Source organism: Radiomyces spectabilis (assembly GCF_025331425.1).
Source record: "Radiomyces spectabilis strain NRRL 2753 chromosome Unknown BYT42scaffold_9, whole genome shotgun sequence".
Classification (NCBI taxonomy): domain Eukaryota; kingdom Fungi; phylum Mucoromycota; class Mucoromycetes; order Mucorales; family Radiomycetaceae; genus Radiomyces; species Radiomyces spectabilis.
The window spans coordinates 1,180,595-1,196,954 of NW_026251934.1; the positions used below are offsets into that span (position 1 = coordinate 1,180,595).

Below are 16,360 nucleotides of genomic sequence, written 5' to 3' on the forward strand. Positions count from 1 at the left end.
GTGATTTACATTTGCCGCTCGCTTCCAGCATTTGTCACAAATTTGAACTTACCAACAGATATCGTCATTTTTTATATAAGATAAAATAAATGGTATTATAACGTTAAAAAAAGAATTGAGAGAAACGATGAGAAAAGGGCGCTTTGGGATGATAGACCCGCCATTTATATAACCATGGACGAAAAGCGAAACTTTAAAAATTGTGTGTCATCGCTCACAATACGGGGGAGGTTTCAAAATTTAGATTTGCGGGTGATGGATAAATAAGGAAAATGATTGGCGGAGGTACAGATGGTGGTCCAATGACACCCGTTGGACCGGCCCAGAGTCAATATAACCCCACTTTTCCTTTTATGGTGACAAATGAGCTGGCGTTTCAGACTCATTGTCCGTTCCATGGTTCAGTAGCGTCATGTATGCATTTTCCCATCGTGTCTTTTCCTCCCAAAGCTCTCGTAGTCTCTTATAAGCTAAACCACTGAGCGCTTCGAATTGGTCGCAAGCATTTTCCATGTTGGCTTCCAGTTGTCGGCAGAGCTGCTGTTCCTGAACGAGCTGCATCTGCAATTCTTCCAGACAAACCGACGTCCCCACGGAACCCTGAGTGCAGTTTAAACATTCTTCCGAAGTGTCGGTCCACTCTGTATTTGCTTCCGCTTCCCCACACGATAATGACGACGAGGTTTCTGTGGCTGTCTGGACTTGCATGTGACGGACCTTCTTGGGAGGTGATGTGGGTTGACTAATAGGTGTCGGCTGAGCCGCAAAAGCAGGCACCACGTCGTCATTCGATATTAGTGTGGGGTTGCCGGCCAATCGGAATTGCTCCAATCGTTCTGCCAGAGCCGTTTCTATCATTGCCATGTCCTTGTGCTGGCTCCTGTCCGTCAAGGGTTTGGTATCTTGATGCTCTGTCGTTGGCGGCTCAATGTTTATCTCCCGAAACACAGACGAGGTACGAATCGATCCACTCGCACGGCTCCTAATGGACATGGATCCTCGTAGTGAGTCTGCCCAACGGCTACTGCTTCGATTCACAGGTAACATCGGGGATGTTTGGCTCTCTTGACTGACAACACTGTGTCTTAGCGAGGACGAGGTAAACGACGGTACTTTGCTTGCACGGATCGATCTGCCAGAAGTGTCTTGAGTCGATGTAGGTCCAGCCACGATTTCGATGTAATTCTTCCGGTGAACGACATTGGGCGCCAACGACGATATCGTCGATACACTAGGAGCCTGTTTATTTCGGCGCAGTCGGAAAAATAGGGTGGACGGTGTACGCTTCGCAACTCTTTTCTGAAATTCCTCGGGACTGGTATTGTTCAGAAACTCCACCAGGGCTTGTGTGCCCGTTTTTCTTTTTCTTTGCGAAGCAATGGCATTGGAATGACCGGTCAAACTCCAATCGTCCAAGTCCAAATCATCCGAATCCAAATCGTCCTCATACTCATCAATGATGCGCGGATCTTTTGGTTCATACGTATGTTTATGCGGCATATGCAACGGAACAATGTGAAATGATAAGGAGCAAAAGGGAAATAACAGTAAGGAGCAAGATAAAAAGAGAGACACTTCACACACATTTGACATTCAGGGGCCTTTGCTTCGACGGTGTGATACGGTACTCACATTACCTAATCGGGTAAAAAACACATCAGTGCACACGTTTGGTCGAGCTCGCTCGCATATTGCAAAGTGAGATGATCTGCAAGCAAGATTATCCTTTTCAATTTTGACTTTAAAGATCATCCTACTGTGTCAATGCCTATATTCCACATGAACTTGGATTTTTCATTCGGCATTCGTCATAGGCTGATATTCCTAGTCAATCTCACATTGCTTCTTTGGCCGTATTTATCCACAGAACCTCGGGCTCTGAGATGCATTTTATCCGCTCATTGCTCGCTTAGAAGCCTCTTTTAATTCGCTTTCTAGAATTTTCCATATCATTTTAACATTCTCGACAACCGAGCTTCTTTGCGGAGCCGAAAGCGAAATGATAATCAAATACTTGCTCTGACTTGGATACATGTATTTATTGAGCCGCTTGGTTCATTCGCAGAAAATTATGAACCGTATTGTCGACAAATCTAATTTTATCATTGAATGATAGTCATGACAATAAAGTACTACATTCCATACGAAATGACACGCATAAAAAGTATCTGGTCTACGGTAAGTCTTTACTTTTATCTTATTTTGGGTGGTGCGTTGGAGGAGAAGTCGCAAACAATCCGGTTGTTTGAAAAGTCAATCGGCAAACGGACTTTTGTTTACCCAATGAATGCCCATATTCTGCGAAAGTAAACCACCAAAAAGTTCCATCGTTCCATATTGCCAATCCTGTTTAGTGCGATATCACGATATCGTTTGTCTTTATTTATAGAAGCTAAAGCCGCAAAAGCCTGGCCATTACTATGGCATTTTAAATCCAGAACATCTTGTGAGACAGATTTAAAAACGAATAGCTTCGATTTGTCATCCAGGTTCGAAGCTCACCTTTTGATATTAACCGCATCCATGCTCTTGCGTACTTCCACTAGAAGAACAGATATGCCTGGTAAATACCTCGATTCTCGGAGAACCAAAATGCACAAGATGTTGCTCCAATTACTGCGCTCGCTTTACGTGGCTTTTGGTTCCTCTAATATTGAAGCCAGGTTGAAATGTTTCATATTCAAATAGATGAAGTACTCTCTTAAAAATCTGCTAAGAGGAACAAACTTTGCTACTTCTATTACACTAAATTTTTTAGACGCATCGTCACAGAACAGTCGACGAGTGTTCGGCCGATCAAGAAATTGCGGGCTTTCCTTCAGTAGAATTTGCCCAGCAAGCATTGTATTTTGAGCCTACTCAAGGTGCTGACGCTGTCTTTTTGCCTTCCTCAAAAATGTAACACACTTCATGACATGGACTCTGATGATCGAGCACAAAAGTTGCTGTACGACATCCAGCCACATTGTACGACGTCTCAACGATAACAAAGTATTTTTAAAAAGACGGGCAGAAAATTTCTCAAGAAATTGTGCTTTCTCTTGTCTTTTTTACTTGATGCTTTTATCACTAGTAGCTATTGCGTCGATCGTCGGCCTTGGCAGCGCAATTGATACTAAGCGTGCTGGTCAAGGTATAATAAAGAAACAGAAACCATAGCTCTCTCGGTTTTATGGACTGAACTTTTTTTTCTGTTTTTGCCTTGTCATTTTCTTTTCACAGGATGCTATTACACAAGAGAATTACAGAAAATAGTTTGTGCCGGTAATTATTTCACTCGTTTGATAGAGTCAAGTTGCGCCAGATGAGTCGGCTCATGATGAAGTATAATATTTTCTCCTTGCTTTAGGTGGCGAGCCGCTCAGTAACGTTAATTCTCCTGTGTATACCTTGGATGTTCCATACAATGCTGCGACACCTTTAACAAATGCCACCTGGGAAACCATTGCAGTAGAGGGTATCAACGATATCCCGAAAACTTCCTCAGGACTTATTATAGCGCCAATCAACTCGAAAGGTGATCAATTTTTCTATCAAGGTGGGCTCACCTGCAACCAGTGTCCCCCAAGTCGTGGCTACGTCTTTGATTTAAACCAAAAATCATGGCGCAAGGTTAATAACGAGCCCGTTCGGTTGGTATCAGCAACACCCATTACAATACAATCATGCCTTGAAATAGTATTACTGATCCGCTTATGACAGATATGGCACTCAGGGGTTCTTCATCAATAATACAATTTTTCACTTTGGCGGTGTCAACGAGGGCGTCGAATTCGGAAACGTAACCAAGCCAGGCGTAGTAGATCGCTTGGAATCCGTAGATATAAAGGTAAAAAATCACAGCAGCAATGCAAAGATTCTCGTGAAAAAAAATTTTAAACTGTGTTTTCCAGAATTTTGCAACCACAAGATTCGACTCGCCTCTGAATGGTTATCCTCCCGGACTTTATTATCACGGAACAGTCCCTGATCCCGAAGGTCATTTATTCACCATAATTGGTGGACTTATGCATGACGGCAACGACATGGCCCAACCAAAGAAATTAAGAGACATGCAATCGTTTGCCTATGCGAGACCCTCCGACAGCATGTACCTCATGGCAAATTTAAGAGAAGGATCGGCCATGCCGGAGCAGAGATGGGGACATACGCTAGTCTATAGTAAGTATTCTGGGCTTAAATGTTATTATGATATGTGATCTGATTAAAAGCTTTCCAGATTCCGAGGGTCAGATCGTGCTGTTTGGAGGATGCGATTGTAAGTACTTTGCCATTTAACACCTTCGGTTTCCATAACGACCCTTTTGAAATTTCTAACGAGTGCATTTTCCAGTGAATAACAAAGCCATCAACTCCAATATTTGGATATTTGATCACGCAACTACGTCGTGGATACAAAAGCCTACAAAGGGCGACGCACCATCTCCGCGATGCATGCATTCAGGTATGATTTTCTGTCCCCGCAGAATTTTTTGTGCAACGGCTCAAACATCCACGTATAGTGGTTGTCATTGATGATTATATGGTGGTCCTCTTTGGAAAAAATGCCGACAATTCCTATGTGAACGATCCAGTTGTGGCTCTCAATATGCAGACAATGGAATGGAGCAAGGAGCTCCGATTAGGTGCCGTTCCTTCGACCTCTTCGTCTGCCAGTATCGATTACGGTGCAACCAACGGTGCTGAAGCTCTCGGTGCCGGTGCCACTGGCGGCTCCTCTGGTCTAGGCGGTGGAGCTATTGCCGGCATTGTCATTGGTGCAGTAAGTGTCTATAGATTATTACACTACAGTACTATTATAGCTGAACATCTTTTTACAATTTTTAGGTAGCCGGTGTGGCCCTCATCGGCGCTGCGGGCTGGTTCATGTATAGACGAAAGCAGCCACGCCAAACACACACTTATGACGGCTACGTTTCGGAACCATTGAACGACCGCCACCCCGCGACACAGCACGGACCTGGTCACGATACAGGCTACACGTCGGAACCATACAGAGGCCACACCTCTTCCGATGGAACCGTCATGTCCGAAACTTTGGTGTCCGGAGGAAAGGGCGGCCCCATCAGTATGGCACCAGTCGAAATGCTACGAAAACCCGACGGTATTTAACACGGGCGGAAACCAAAAGTCAAAATATCATATTATTATCTTTTATTTTTTTTGCAGAATACCTTTTCCATCTTTCGTTAGTTCTTATTTATACTCTTTATTTGTTGCAACGCCAGTAATTCTATCTACTGGAAATTCTAATCCATTCGCTGCTTTCCCATTATATTCGAAAAAATTTTGACGACGGAAACCAGCCATCTCCTGTTACCGGACATCCAGATAAAAAACGGTGTAGGTTTTCTCGTTAGTGATTAGCATTGATTTGGTATAGCAATATTAGCAAGAATTTCATACACGTGGTCAAAATCAACATGACCAACTATTCACACAAAAAGGATAATGGCATAATTCTTGATCCCGATGATCACTCAAATGCACTTCAGGGTCATGGTCGTGCTCAGCTTAACTTTACGCGTAGCTGTATGACAAGACAGAATTTTTAAGTTTTTGAACTTATTCCAAAATGGGATTCCCAATTGTAAATCCGTGGGTTACAATAAGAATATGAGAACCTGTGTATTCCAAAATTTCAGACAGTGTGACCATTGTACCTGAAGAAAAGAACGTTTGGTATCGCAACCATTGGGAAGCAAAGTCTTTTGCTGCCATGACGGCTCTGCTATCGGTATTCCCACATGTTTACTCTTTGATGAGCAAAGCAAGAGCGAGTTGTGAGTCTAGTGGTTGGAACTTTGATGAGCATTGAAAAAGTGTGATACTCTGGAACAGTTTTCTCCAGGTTTCACAGTCATGGTACAGGTTACTACAGCTGAAAGCCTGATTGAGCTCATTCTGAAAGCGGCCTATAATCGTGCGATCAACATAATATGCTATTACTTTTGTTCTCGCAAGCATAGCTGATATTAACCATTGTATCTTTCGTCACCTGATAAGATCGATGAAATATTGTACATTTTTTTTCCTACTACCATATATTCGTACACTTTCTCATGGATCAGGCTTCAACGATCAATGGTAATTTTACCGTACCACGAGTAGCCATACTGTACGACTTGCACCAGATATTTTAACACCAGGCAAGCCTTCCTGAAGCCATTGCGGTTTTCTTTTATATTCACTCACTTGATGTTTCTAGCTTTGATTGCGTTAGCCTCCTTAGCCGGCCTCGGTAGTGCTGCATTGGATACCAAGCGCGCTGGCCAAGGTACGTATGATGAAAGACGAAAGTCTGAATTTCCAAGTTCACAATCCACCTTCTGACTTGGTTCAGTACAGGTTGCTATTACACACGACATCTGGGAAAGATCGTTTGTGCCGGTAAATAGTTAACCTTATTATCGACATTCATCTACTGCAGACCATCATTCATTATGCGATCGAGAAACGGAACATTGGGACTTAATCCTCCTACCTTCTTTAGGTGGCGAACCGCTGAGCGACGTCGATGCTCCTGTGTATACTTTGGATATACCATATAATGCTGCTACGTCTCTCACAGACGTGACGTGGGAAACTATTACGGTACAACCTACAGCAGATATCCCAAAGACTTCAACTGGTGTTATCATGGCTCCCCTTAGCTCGAAAGGAGACCAATTTTATTATCAAGGTGGGCTTACTTGCCCTGGATGCCCTACAAATCCCGGTTACGTTTTTGATTTGAACCAGAAATCCTGGCGTAAAGTAAACGACGAGCCTCTCAAGTATGATATTTTCCTTTAATCAGCTGAACATGGACACCTATAACCGTACATACTCTTAATAACTGGAACTTTGTTGTAGATATGGCGCTCATGCACATCTCGTGGATGACGCAATCTATTATTATGGTGGCTACAATAGTCAAATGCAGTTTGGCAATGCAACCAAACCAGGTGTGAATCACCAGTTGATTTCCATCGATACCAAGGTAAGTGAAGTTTTAGCAGCAGCGCAGAATTATTAAAAGAGAGCATCCTGAAGTATGGTTCGCTTTTTCTTTCACATGCAGACTTTTGCTGTGAAAGGATTAGAGTCGATTACCCAAGCCTACCCTCCAGGACTTCTTTTCGCTGGTTCCATACCTGAACCCGACGGTGCTTTATTCGCTATGATTGGTGGAGTTATTCATAACCACGATGATATTGCAGAACGAAGAAAACTAGTAGATATGGTACCCTTGTACGCGAATCCTTTTGATAATAGCTACCTGCAAATGGTGCTTAACAATAACACTGCAATGCCAGAGCCAAGATTAGGGCACACGTTGATTCACAGTAAGTATTTCAAACTTTGATACATATTTAGTACTAAATACAAAAATCCAACTTCTAGGAACTTCGAATGAGATTGTACTATTTGGAGGATGCAATTGTAAGAGTTTCTGCTTTTCAAGCATTTTAATACATATCGCGGGATATTCTAATCTCCCGCAAAATTGTTCTTTATCAGTGGACAATAACGCCATTGACTCCAAAATTTGGTTGCTTGATGATCCGCTATCATCATGGATACAACCGTCGACAAAGGGCGATTTACCATCTCCGAGATGCATGCACTCCGGTATTTTTCTTGCTCAGCTAATTCCTCACGTAATGATCTTGACATTTCAGAATAGTGGTTCGTATTGATGATTATATGGTTGTCCTCTTTGGTAAAAATGCCGACGGCTCCTATGTCAACGACCCAGTGGTGGCTCTCGATATGCAAACATGGGAATGGACCAATGAGCTCCGCTTGGGTACCGTTCCTACACCAACTGCGACTCCTAATGCTGATGGCAGTCCAACGAACGGTTCTCATATCACAGACGACGCTACTAAGGAAATTACTGCACCTTCTGGTTTAGGTGGTGGAGCTATTGCGGGTATTACCGTTGGTGCAGTAAGTCTTTAGAAAATATCGCATTTTATCACTATAATTTTGCTGAAAGGACGGCTCTTCAATTTCTTACAATAACTAGGTCGCCGGCGTTGCTGTCATTGCTGCTGCGGGCTGGTTCATGTACAGACGAAAACAGCCACGCCAAGGAATCAGTCAAGAGGAATACATCTCGGAAGCATTGAAAGACCGCCATTACGCATCATACCATGGACCTGATCATGGTGGCCCGATTACATTGACACCCGTTGAAATGATTCAAAAGCCAGAGGGTTTTTAGGCTCTTGACAACGAACATCGGTTGCAAAGAACACCTTTTATATTTCGTTCGCTCCTATTTATACTCCATATATTGTAATTATGTTAGCTGGGAATTCTAATTTCGTTCATTGCTTTTTTGCCCACTGAACAGATTTGGCAATGAAAATTGAAAGAGAGCTGGATCAAATGGTAGATTGAATTGAAGCAGATATGGATGCACAAATAGCTTTCTTTGGTGAAAAATGTTTTATCAAGAAGCTGATCATTGAATAGTACAATGTTGAAACTAACTGTATCAAAGTAAAATCCAGAGCTTTATATATTAAGCTTATTCCGAAGTGGAATTCCGAGTGTGGCACAATTAGAAATGGAGAACAAAAAGCCATTTGCTTTAATGATGGATCGACCTTCGTCGTTCCGCCCATTTCTTTTGTGACAGAAAAACCAAGTGTTCCTAAAAGTATAATGGATGGTCGTTATCAAGCATTGCAAAAGCATGGTTCTTAGGGAACGTTTTCCTGGAGTTGATCGGACATGATACCGGTAACTACGCTAGAACTTCTGGTTTAAAGTGGTGGAGCTATTGCGGGCATTGTTGCTAGAGCTCTAGGTCTCTAGAAATATATTACAGCATATTACTATAATACTTTGTTGAAAAGAGGGCTCTCCAATTTCTAAAGGCATTTAGGTAGCCGGTGTGACCCTCATCGGCGCTGCAGGCTGGCTCATGTATAGACGAAAGCAGCCACACCAGGAACTCCCTTATGACGGCTACGTTTCGGAACCATTGAACGACCGCCACACCGCGACACAGCACGGATCTGGCCACGATACAGAGGCCACGCCTCTGCCGATGGAACCGTCATGTCCGGAACCTTGGTGTCCGGAGGAAACGGTGGCCCCATCAATATGGCACCCGTTGAAATGCTACTAAAACCCGACGGTATTTAACACGGGCGGAAACAAAATGTCAAAATATCATATGATATTGTATCTTTATTTTATTTTGTGCAGGATACCATTCCCATCTCTCATTGGTTTCTATCTATACTCTCTATTTGTTGTAACGCAAGTAATCCTATCTACTGGAAATTCTAACCCCTTCGCTGCTTTCCCACCACATTGGAAAAACTTTTATAAACGAAAGCCAGCCATCGCCTGTTACATGACATCCAGATAAAAGATGGTGTAGAGTTTCTCATTAGTGATTAGCATTGATTTGGCATAGAAACATAATTTCATACACGTGATACCAAGTCAACATTACCAAGTATTTCACGCCAAAAGAACAATGGCATAATTCTTAATCCCGATGGTCAGCCCAAAACACTTCAAGGTCATGATTATGCTTAGCACAACTTTGAGTCTAATACGCGTAGCTGTATGACAAGACAGAAATTTTAGGTTCTTGAGCTTCTTCCGAAATCGGATTTCAATTGTAAATCCACAGGTTACAATTAGAATATGAGAATATGTGTGCTCCATAATTTCAGACACTGTGACCATTGTACCCAAAGAAAGTTTGGTATCGCAACCACTGGAAAAGAAAAACCATTTGCTTTCATGATGGTTTTGCTTTCAGTATTTCCACATATTCATTCTTTGATAAGCAGAGCAAGAAGTATGTGAGTCTAGCCTACTAGATGGGACTTTCATGAGCATTGAAAACGTGTGATACTCTGGAACAGTGTCATGGTACAGGTTATTACAGCTGAAAGTCTGATTGAGCTCATTCTGAAAGCGGCCTATAATCGTGCGATCAACATAATATGCTATTACTTTTGTTCTCGCAAGCATAGCTGATATTAACCATTGTATCTTTCGTCACCTGATAAGATCGATGAAATATTGTACATTTTTTTTCCTACTACCATATACTCGTACACTTTCTCATGGATCAGGCTTCAACGATCAATGGTAATTTTACCGTACCACGAGTAGCCATACTGTACGACTTGCACCAGATATTTTAACACCAGGCAAGCCTTCCTGAAGCCATTGCGGTTTTCTTTTATATTCACCACTTGATGTTTCTAGCTTTGATTGATTTAGCCTTCTTAGCCGGCCTTGGTAGCGGTGCATTAGATACAAAGCGTGCCGGCCTTGGTATATATGATAAAAGACGAAAGTCTGAATTTCCAAATCCACACCCCACCTTCTGACCTGTTTGATTTATTTTACAGGTTGCTATTACACACGGGAACTGGAAAAGATCGTTTGTGCCGGTAAAATTTTAGCCATTTTATCGAGATTCATCTACTGCAGACCACATTAATTGGTGCAATTGGGCAAAGAACCTTGGGATTAATTTTCCTACCTGCTTTAGGAGGCGAACCGCTGAGCAACGTTGATGCTCCTGTGTATACCTTGAATATTCCGTATAATGCTGTTACGTCTCTCACAGACGTAACGTGGGAAACTATCACGGTACAAAAAACAGCAGATATCCCAAGGACTTCAAGTGGCGTTATCATGGCTCCCCTTAACTCGAAAGGAGATCAATTTTACTACCAAGGTGGACTTACCTGTAGTGGTTGCCCTACGAACTCCGGTTACGTTTTTGATTTGAACCAAAAATCATGGCGTAAAGTAAACGACGAGCCTCACAAGTATGATATTTTTGCAACTAGCTGGATATGGATATAACCGTACATGCTTTGATTTAACTAGCACCTTCATGTAGATATGGCGCTCAAGCGCATCTAGTGGATGATACCATCTATTATTATGGTGGCTATAATAGTCAAATGCAATTTGAAAATGCAACCAAGCCAGGTGTAATGAAGCGCTTGCAGGGCGTAAATACGACTGTGAGTAAAGCATTAACAGTATGTTAATTGAAAAATGCATCCTAAAATGTCTTCCGCCTTTTTCTTCCGCGCGCAGACTTTTGCTGTGAAAACATTAGATACCGTTACAAGCGGCTATCCTCCAGCAGTTCTTTTTGCTGCTTCTGCACCTAAACCCAGAAGTGATTTTATTCACCATGATTGGTGGAATTGAGCACATTCGCAATGATATTGCGGAACGAAGAACATTGGTAGATATGATACCCATGTACGCGAGCCCTGCGGAGGGTACCTACAAACATATGACCCTTGACAGTAACAGCGTAATGCCAGCGCCAAGATTCGGGCATACATTGATGTACAGTAAGTAATCTGGAAAAATATGATACGTATTTAATACTAAGTAGAAAGGAACCAACTTTAGGAACTTCCAAGCAGTTCGTAGTGTTTGGCGGATGCAATTGTAAGAGTTTGAGCTTTTCAACCCTTTTTAAATACGAGATATTCTAATATCCGGCGAGTTGACCTTTATCAGTGGACGATAACGCCGTTGACTCCAGACTTTGGGTGCTTCATGGTGAGATAGCATCTTGGATAGAACACTCTACAACGGGCGATCCACCATCTCCAAGATGCATGCATTCAGGTATTGTTTTTAGCCAGCAAATTCCCTCCGCGTAATTATTCTGACAGCCCGGAATAGTGGTTGGTATCGAAAATTATATGGTGGTTCTTTTTGGTAAAAATGCGAACGGCTCCTATGTCAACAATCCAGTAAGAGCTTTCAATATGGAAACATGGGAATGGACGAATGAGCTCCGCTTGGGTGCCATTCCTACACCAAGTGCGTCTCCTACTGCTGATGCCAGCCCAACGAACGGAACCAATATCACCAATGACGCTGTCAAGGAAATTGACAATGGAGCTACTGTGTCTTCTGGTCTAAGGGGTGGAGCTATTGCCGGCATTGTTGTTGGCGCAGTAAGTCTCTCGGAAATATGACGTCTTACAACTAAATTTTTCTCGCTGAAAAGACGGCTCTCCAATTTATTACAACGATAGGTAGCCGGCGTTGCTGTTATTGCTGCTGCGGGCTGGTTTATGTCAGCCACGGCAAGGAGCCAGTCATGAGGAATACGTTTCGGAACCGGCGAAAGACCGTTATTACGCACCATATCATGAACCTGATCATGAGGGTCCGATCACCTTGACACCCGCTGAAATGCTTCAAAAGCCAGAGGGTTTTTAGTCTTGACAACGAACATCGGATTTTCCAAAGAACGTCTTTTATATTTCGTTAGCTCTTATTTATACTCTCCATGTATTGTAATTATATCAGCTGGGAATTCTCATTCGTTCAGTGCTTTTTCGGTGAATGGATAGATTTAGCAATGAAAATTGAAGGAGAGCCGGATCAAAGGCTAGATTGAGTTGAAGTAGATATGGATGCACGGGTGGCTTTCTTTTCTTTGGCGAGGAATAGTTTATCAAGGACTTGCTCCTTGAATTGTACAATATTTAAGCAAACTGTATTAAAGAAAAATCAAGAACTTTATGTTTTAAGCTTTCCGAGTGGCATTCCGAGTGTGAGCATGCACTGGTCACAATTAGAAATGGAGAAGCATGTGTGTTCCCAATTTCAGGATCCTGTGGCCGTCACATCCAAAGCACGTTTTTCATCCCGACTATCGGAGAACAAAAGTCATTTGCTTTAATGGTGGATTGACTTCCATTGTTTCCGCCCATTTCTTCTGTGGCGAAGAGATCAAGAGTTGTTTGAAAGTATAATAGATGAGTCATTATCAAGCATTGAAAAAGTATCATTTTTGCGGGACGTTTTCCTGGAGGTTGCGCGGATATAATACCGGTAACTACATCAGAACATCTTTATTGAACTCAGCGTGAAACGATCTACAAATGTTCAGCGATTAACAAAAATGCCACGTTTTTTTTTGTCTTCGCAAACATTATCGACATCAGCCTTGTAACATTGGTTACTCAATATTATTATAATAATGAGATTTTGTGCAGCTGTTCAAACCACTGTGCCTTTCAAATTTACTTTCTCATGGTTCAAGTTTTAATGGTCATCGATATGCCATTGTAGCACGCGCAGCCACACTGTACGACATAGGACCCAACATTGATTATTTTAAAGATGGGAGCATGATTGTCGAACAATTGCGGTTCTTCCTTTTTCCCCACTTGATGCTTTTATCTTTAGTTGCCCTGGCATCCCTTGCCGCCGTTAGCAGCGCTGCAATTGATCCTAAGCGCGCTGGCCAAGGTTTGCATGACACAAACATTTTGATTTCCAAACACATACTCTGACCTGTCTGATTTATTCTCACAGGCTGCTATTACACACGAGAATTAGAAAAGATTGTTTGTGCTGGTAAATTTTTCGCCTAATTATCAAGATTTATTTTACTCAGATCATCATTGATTGGTGATATCTCGCAACGACACTAGCGATTTTAATCTCATTTGCTTTAGGTGGCGAACCGCTGAGCAACGTCGATGCTCCTGTGTACACCTTAAATGTACCATATAATGCTGCTACGTCTCTCGCAAACATAACGTGGGAAGCGATCCCGGTACAAGGAACAGCAGACATTCCAAAGACTTCAACAGGTGTTATCATGGCCCCCCTTAGCTCGAAAGGCGATCAATTTTACTACCAAGGTGGGCTTACCTGTAGTGGCTGCCCTCCCAATTCCGGCTACGTCTTCGATTTGAACCAAAAATCATGGCGCAAAGTTAACGACGAGCCTATCAGGTACGCCGTTCCACCTCATAACGCGGACATCCCCGCCGTGCATGTGATATTGACTGACATTTCCTTTAGATTTGGCGCTCAAGGTTTTCTTGTGAATAACACCATTTATTATTATGGTGGATATAATGCTCAAATGCAGTTCGGCAATGAAACCAAACCAGGTGTGAATCACCAGTTGATTTCCATCGATACCAAGGTAAGTGGACCTTTTTAAGCGTCGTAGCATTGTTAAAAGAAAATGTAGTTTGAACCATCTTCGATCCTTTTTCTCATGTGCAGAGTTTTGCTGTAAACCCATTTGAGTATGTTGGCTATCCTCCAGGCCTTCTTTATGGCGGATGTGTACCTGACTCCCAAGGCTACTTATTCACAATGATTGGTGGAATTACGCACAACGGCGATGATACTGCCGCACCAAAAGGATTAGTAGATATGCAAACCTTCTTCTACGCCAGACCTTCCGATAATGCCTACCTCCAGGCAGGTCTGAGACAAGGATCTGCCATGCCAGAGCGAAGATTAGGACATACTCTGGTCTACAGTGAGTACTCTGATATTTGCTTAGTAATATATCCTGGAAATGATACCAAGTACAAAGAAATCAATTTATAGATCCTGCGGGGCAAATCGTTCTGTTTGGAGGATGCAACTGTAAGTGCTTCTACCGATTTTATATAGTATTACGAGACCTTCCAATCTCATACAAATGAACTCTCTTTAGTGGACAATAAGGCCATCAACTCGAACATTTGGATGTTTGATCATTCACTCACATCCTGGATTCAACAGCCTACAAAGGGCGACCCACCATCTCCAAGATGCATGCATTCAGGTATTTTTTTAGTCAGCAAATTTACAACATGAAAATATTTTGACGTACACGTAATGCATAGTGGTTGTCATTGATGATTATATGGTGGTTCTTTTTGGCAAAAATGCCGACGGCTCCTATGTCAACGATCCAGTGATGGCTCTCAATATGCAAACATGGGAATGGACAAATGAGCTTCGCTTGGGTACCGTTCCTACACAAACTGCACCTCCTACTCCTGGTGCCAGCCCAACCAACGGTACTGATATTAACAATAACGCTGCCAAGGAAATTGACAACGGAGCTACTAAGTCTTCTGCTCTAAGTGGTGGAGCTATTGCCGGCATTGTCGTTGGCGCAGTAAGTGTTGTGATACTTTTTGCTATTCTCATTCTTTGAAATTTGCTTTTCTCAATGTTTACGATATCTAGGTAGTAGTTGCAGCTCTCGCTGCTGCTGGAGGCTGGTTTTTGAGTCGACGAAATCACAAACGCAAGACACCAGCTTACGATGGTTACGCTACTGAACCGTTGAACAACCGCGATAACGTGCCGCATCAAGAACCCGGCAAAGATACGACCTACACCTCGGGTGCTTATCCCGGTCAGGCGTCCTCTAATATCAAATCCCCGTCCGAAATGACCTCACCCATGACGCCCAGTTCTTTATCCGAACACAATGGCACCGCTAGTGTTTCGGCCAATACAACAAAAGTTGAAATGCTCCGAAAGCCAGACGGCTTTTAGGAATGAAGGTTATGAGCATCCGATCCTATGCAGAAAGATAGAACTACTCTTCTATTAGCTCCTACCTGCAGACTATATATGTTGGATCTTGGATGCACGCCACCCATCTTAAATCCAAGGAGTTCAAAATACCTTTAATACGTCGAATATTCTGTTTCACAGAGCTCAAGCATATCAATAAATTATTATTCCATCTTTCATTCTTATTTATGAATCAATATAAGCTGCACTGAATATCATATGAATTAGACGATGATATATTGTGGAAGAAAACGACTCTGTATACAGAAGCAAGACTTTAACGCTCTACTCTTTCTTTATCCCACCATATCTCTAGAACGATATTGCTTGAAACACAAGTAAACGATATTTTTTATTACTAAAAAATCGGTTGCCAGAATTCCGTGGCAGAGAAACCCGTAATAAAATATGTTGGCTGCCCAAGCCTTAAATCCTCTTATTCATTGCTTTTTTGGGAACCAAGCTGCTGAATCATTCAACATAATGTTCATTGCTTTGGTAGTCAAAGAGCTAACAGTAAAGCAGGTTCATACCAACCCTTTAGTGAAAATAGCTTTGCTTCGAACTATATGCTGTGAACGTTGAAACATGCGGTGACCATATCTTGATGGAAAATCATACGAGACTGGACCACGTTTTGCTTTCCCTTACCGATCAGACATATTTCAATAACCGAGCCGCGGGGTATCGTTGGTTGAATGGACCAGCTACAATAGCCAACTGGGCTCAATATCAACTGCGAACCTTTTCAGTAGCAACTAGTTTCCTTATTCAGTAGCCTATTAACAAGATCCGTATAGATACAAGAGCAGTATTTGTTCTGCAGTGTCACGGTGCAATCTGTAACATAATATCATCAACAAAGGTGTACTTCTCTTCAAGAACCTGATGGTCTGAGATAGAGGACCCACCAGTAGTAAAAGAAATCAACAGTGGTACTTCTTTAAAAGAACGTTGAGAAGCTTAAAAAATGAATAACCGCATCGATTGATTTTGCAGATCGCGATGTGCGTTATTGAAC

The 16,360-nt window shown here is 42.4% G+C and overlaps 5 protein-coding genes across 5 annotated transcripts; 4 read left to right on the forward strand and 1 right to left on the reverse strand.

Moving 5' to 3' along the window:
- Positions 1-351: 351 nt before the first annotated feature.
- On the reverse strand, positions 352-1,500 carry BYT42DRAFT_615697 (uncharacterized protein; the record flags this gene model as incomplete). The annotated part of the gene is made up of 1 exon (XM_051571988.1): positions 352-1,500. The coding sequence occupies one exon, from the start codon at positions 1,498-1,500 to the stop codon at positions 352-354; it is 1,149 nt and encodes a 382-aa protein (XP_051421807.1).
- A 1,541-nt stretch (positions 1,501-3,041) lies between these two features.
- Positions 3,042-5,165, forward strand: BYT42DRAFT_410488 (uncharacterized protein). The gene is made up of 8 exons (XM_051563433.1): positions 3,042-3,133; positions 3,223-3,264; positions 3,703-3,829; positions 3,894-4,161; positions 4,220-4,258; positions 4,334-4,444; positions 4,503-4,762; positions 4,875-5,165. Exons 2-8 carry the CDS (start codon positions 3,224-3,226, stop codon positions 4,905-4,907), a joined length of 879 nt encoding a protein of 292 aa, XP_051421808.1. The 5' UTR covers positions 3,042-3,133; position 3,223; the 3' UTR covers positions 4,908-5,165.
- A 258-nt stretch (positions 5,166-5,423) lies between these two features.
- On the forward strand, positions 5,424-8,212 carry BYT42DRAFT_547574 (uncharacterized protein; the record flags this gene model as incomplete). The annotated part of the gene is made up of 8 exons (XM_051565957.1): positions 5,424-5,532; positions 6,209-6,277; positions 6,494-6,776; positions 6,856-6,982; positions 7,064-7,328; positions 7,387-7,425; positions 7,670-7,935; positions 8,015-8,212. 8 exons carry the CDS (start codon positions 5,424-5,426, stop codon positions 8,210-8,212), a joined length of 1,356 nt encoding a protein of 451 aa, XP_051421809.1.
- Positions 8,213-10,665: 2,453 nt separating this feature from the next.
- On the forward strand, positions 10,666-12,359 carry BYT42DRAFT_606435 (uncharacterized protein; the record flags this gene model as incomplete). The annotated part of the gene is made up of 5 exons (XM_051571151.1): positions 10,666-10,802; positions 10,877-11,003; positions 11,102-11,345; positions 11,686-11,963; positions 12,045-12,359. The coding sequence occupies 5 exons, from the start codon at positions 10,666-10,668 to the stop codon at positions 12,111-12,113; spliced, it is 855 nt and encodes a 284-aa protein (XP_051421810.1). The 3' UTR covers positions 12,114-12,359.
- Positions 12,360-13,175: 816 nt separating this feature from the next.
- BYT42DRAFT_576723 (uncharacterized protein) lies at positions 13,176-15,518 on the forward strand. The gene is made up of 9 exons (XM_051569096.1): positions 13,176-13,269; positions 13,336-13,377; positions 13,479-13,761; positions 13,831-13,957; positions 14,041-14,302; positions 14,374-14,412; positions 14,483-14,593; positions 14,655-14,932; positions 15,004-15,518. Exons 1-9 carry the CDS (start codon positions 13,191-13,193, stop codon positions 15,316-15,318), a joined length of 1,536 nt encoding a protein of 511 aa, XP_051421811.1. The 5' UTR covers positions 13,176-13,190; the 3' UTR covers positions 15,319-15,518.
- The last annotated feature ends 842 nt before the right edge of the window (positions 15,519-16,360 follow it).

Excerpts from the sequence above, each read along its gene's own strand:
- BYT42DRAFT_410488 (XM_051563433.1), top strand. The coding sequence starts at position 3,224 with ATGCTATTACACAAGAGAATTACAGAAAATAGTTTGTGCCG. Across the intron at positions 3,830-3,893 it reads TGGAATCCGTAGATATAAAG|AATTTTGCAACCACAAGATT; the intron begins GTAAAAAATCAC and ends TGTGTTTTCCAG. Across the intron at positions 4,763-4,874 it reads CCGGCATTGTCATTGGTGCA|ACGAAAGCAGCCACGCCAAA; the intron begins GTAAGTGTCTAT and ends GTTCATGTATAG.
- BYT42DRAFT_576723 (XM_051569096.1), top strand. The coding sequence starts at position 13,191 with ATGCTTTTATCTTTAGTTGCCCTGGCATCCCTTGCCGCCGTTAGCAGC. Across the intron at positions 13,958-14,040 it reads TGATTTCCATCGATACCAAG|AGTTTTGCTGTAAACCCATT; the intron begins GTAAGTGGACCT and ends TCTCATGTGCAG. Across the intron at positions 14,303-14,373 it reads AGGACATACTCTGGTCTACA|ATCCTGCGGGGCAAATCGTT; the intron begins GTGAGTACTCTG and ends ATCAATTTATAG.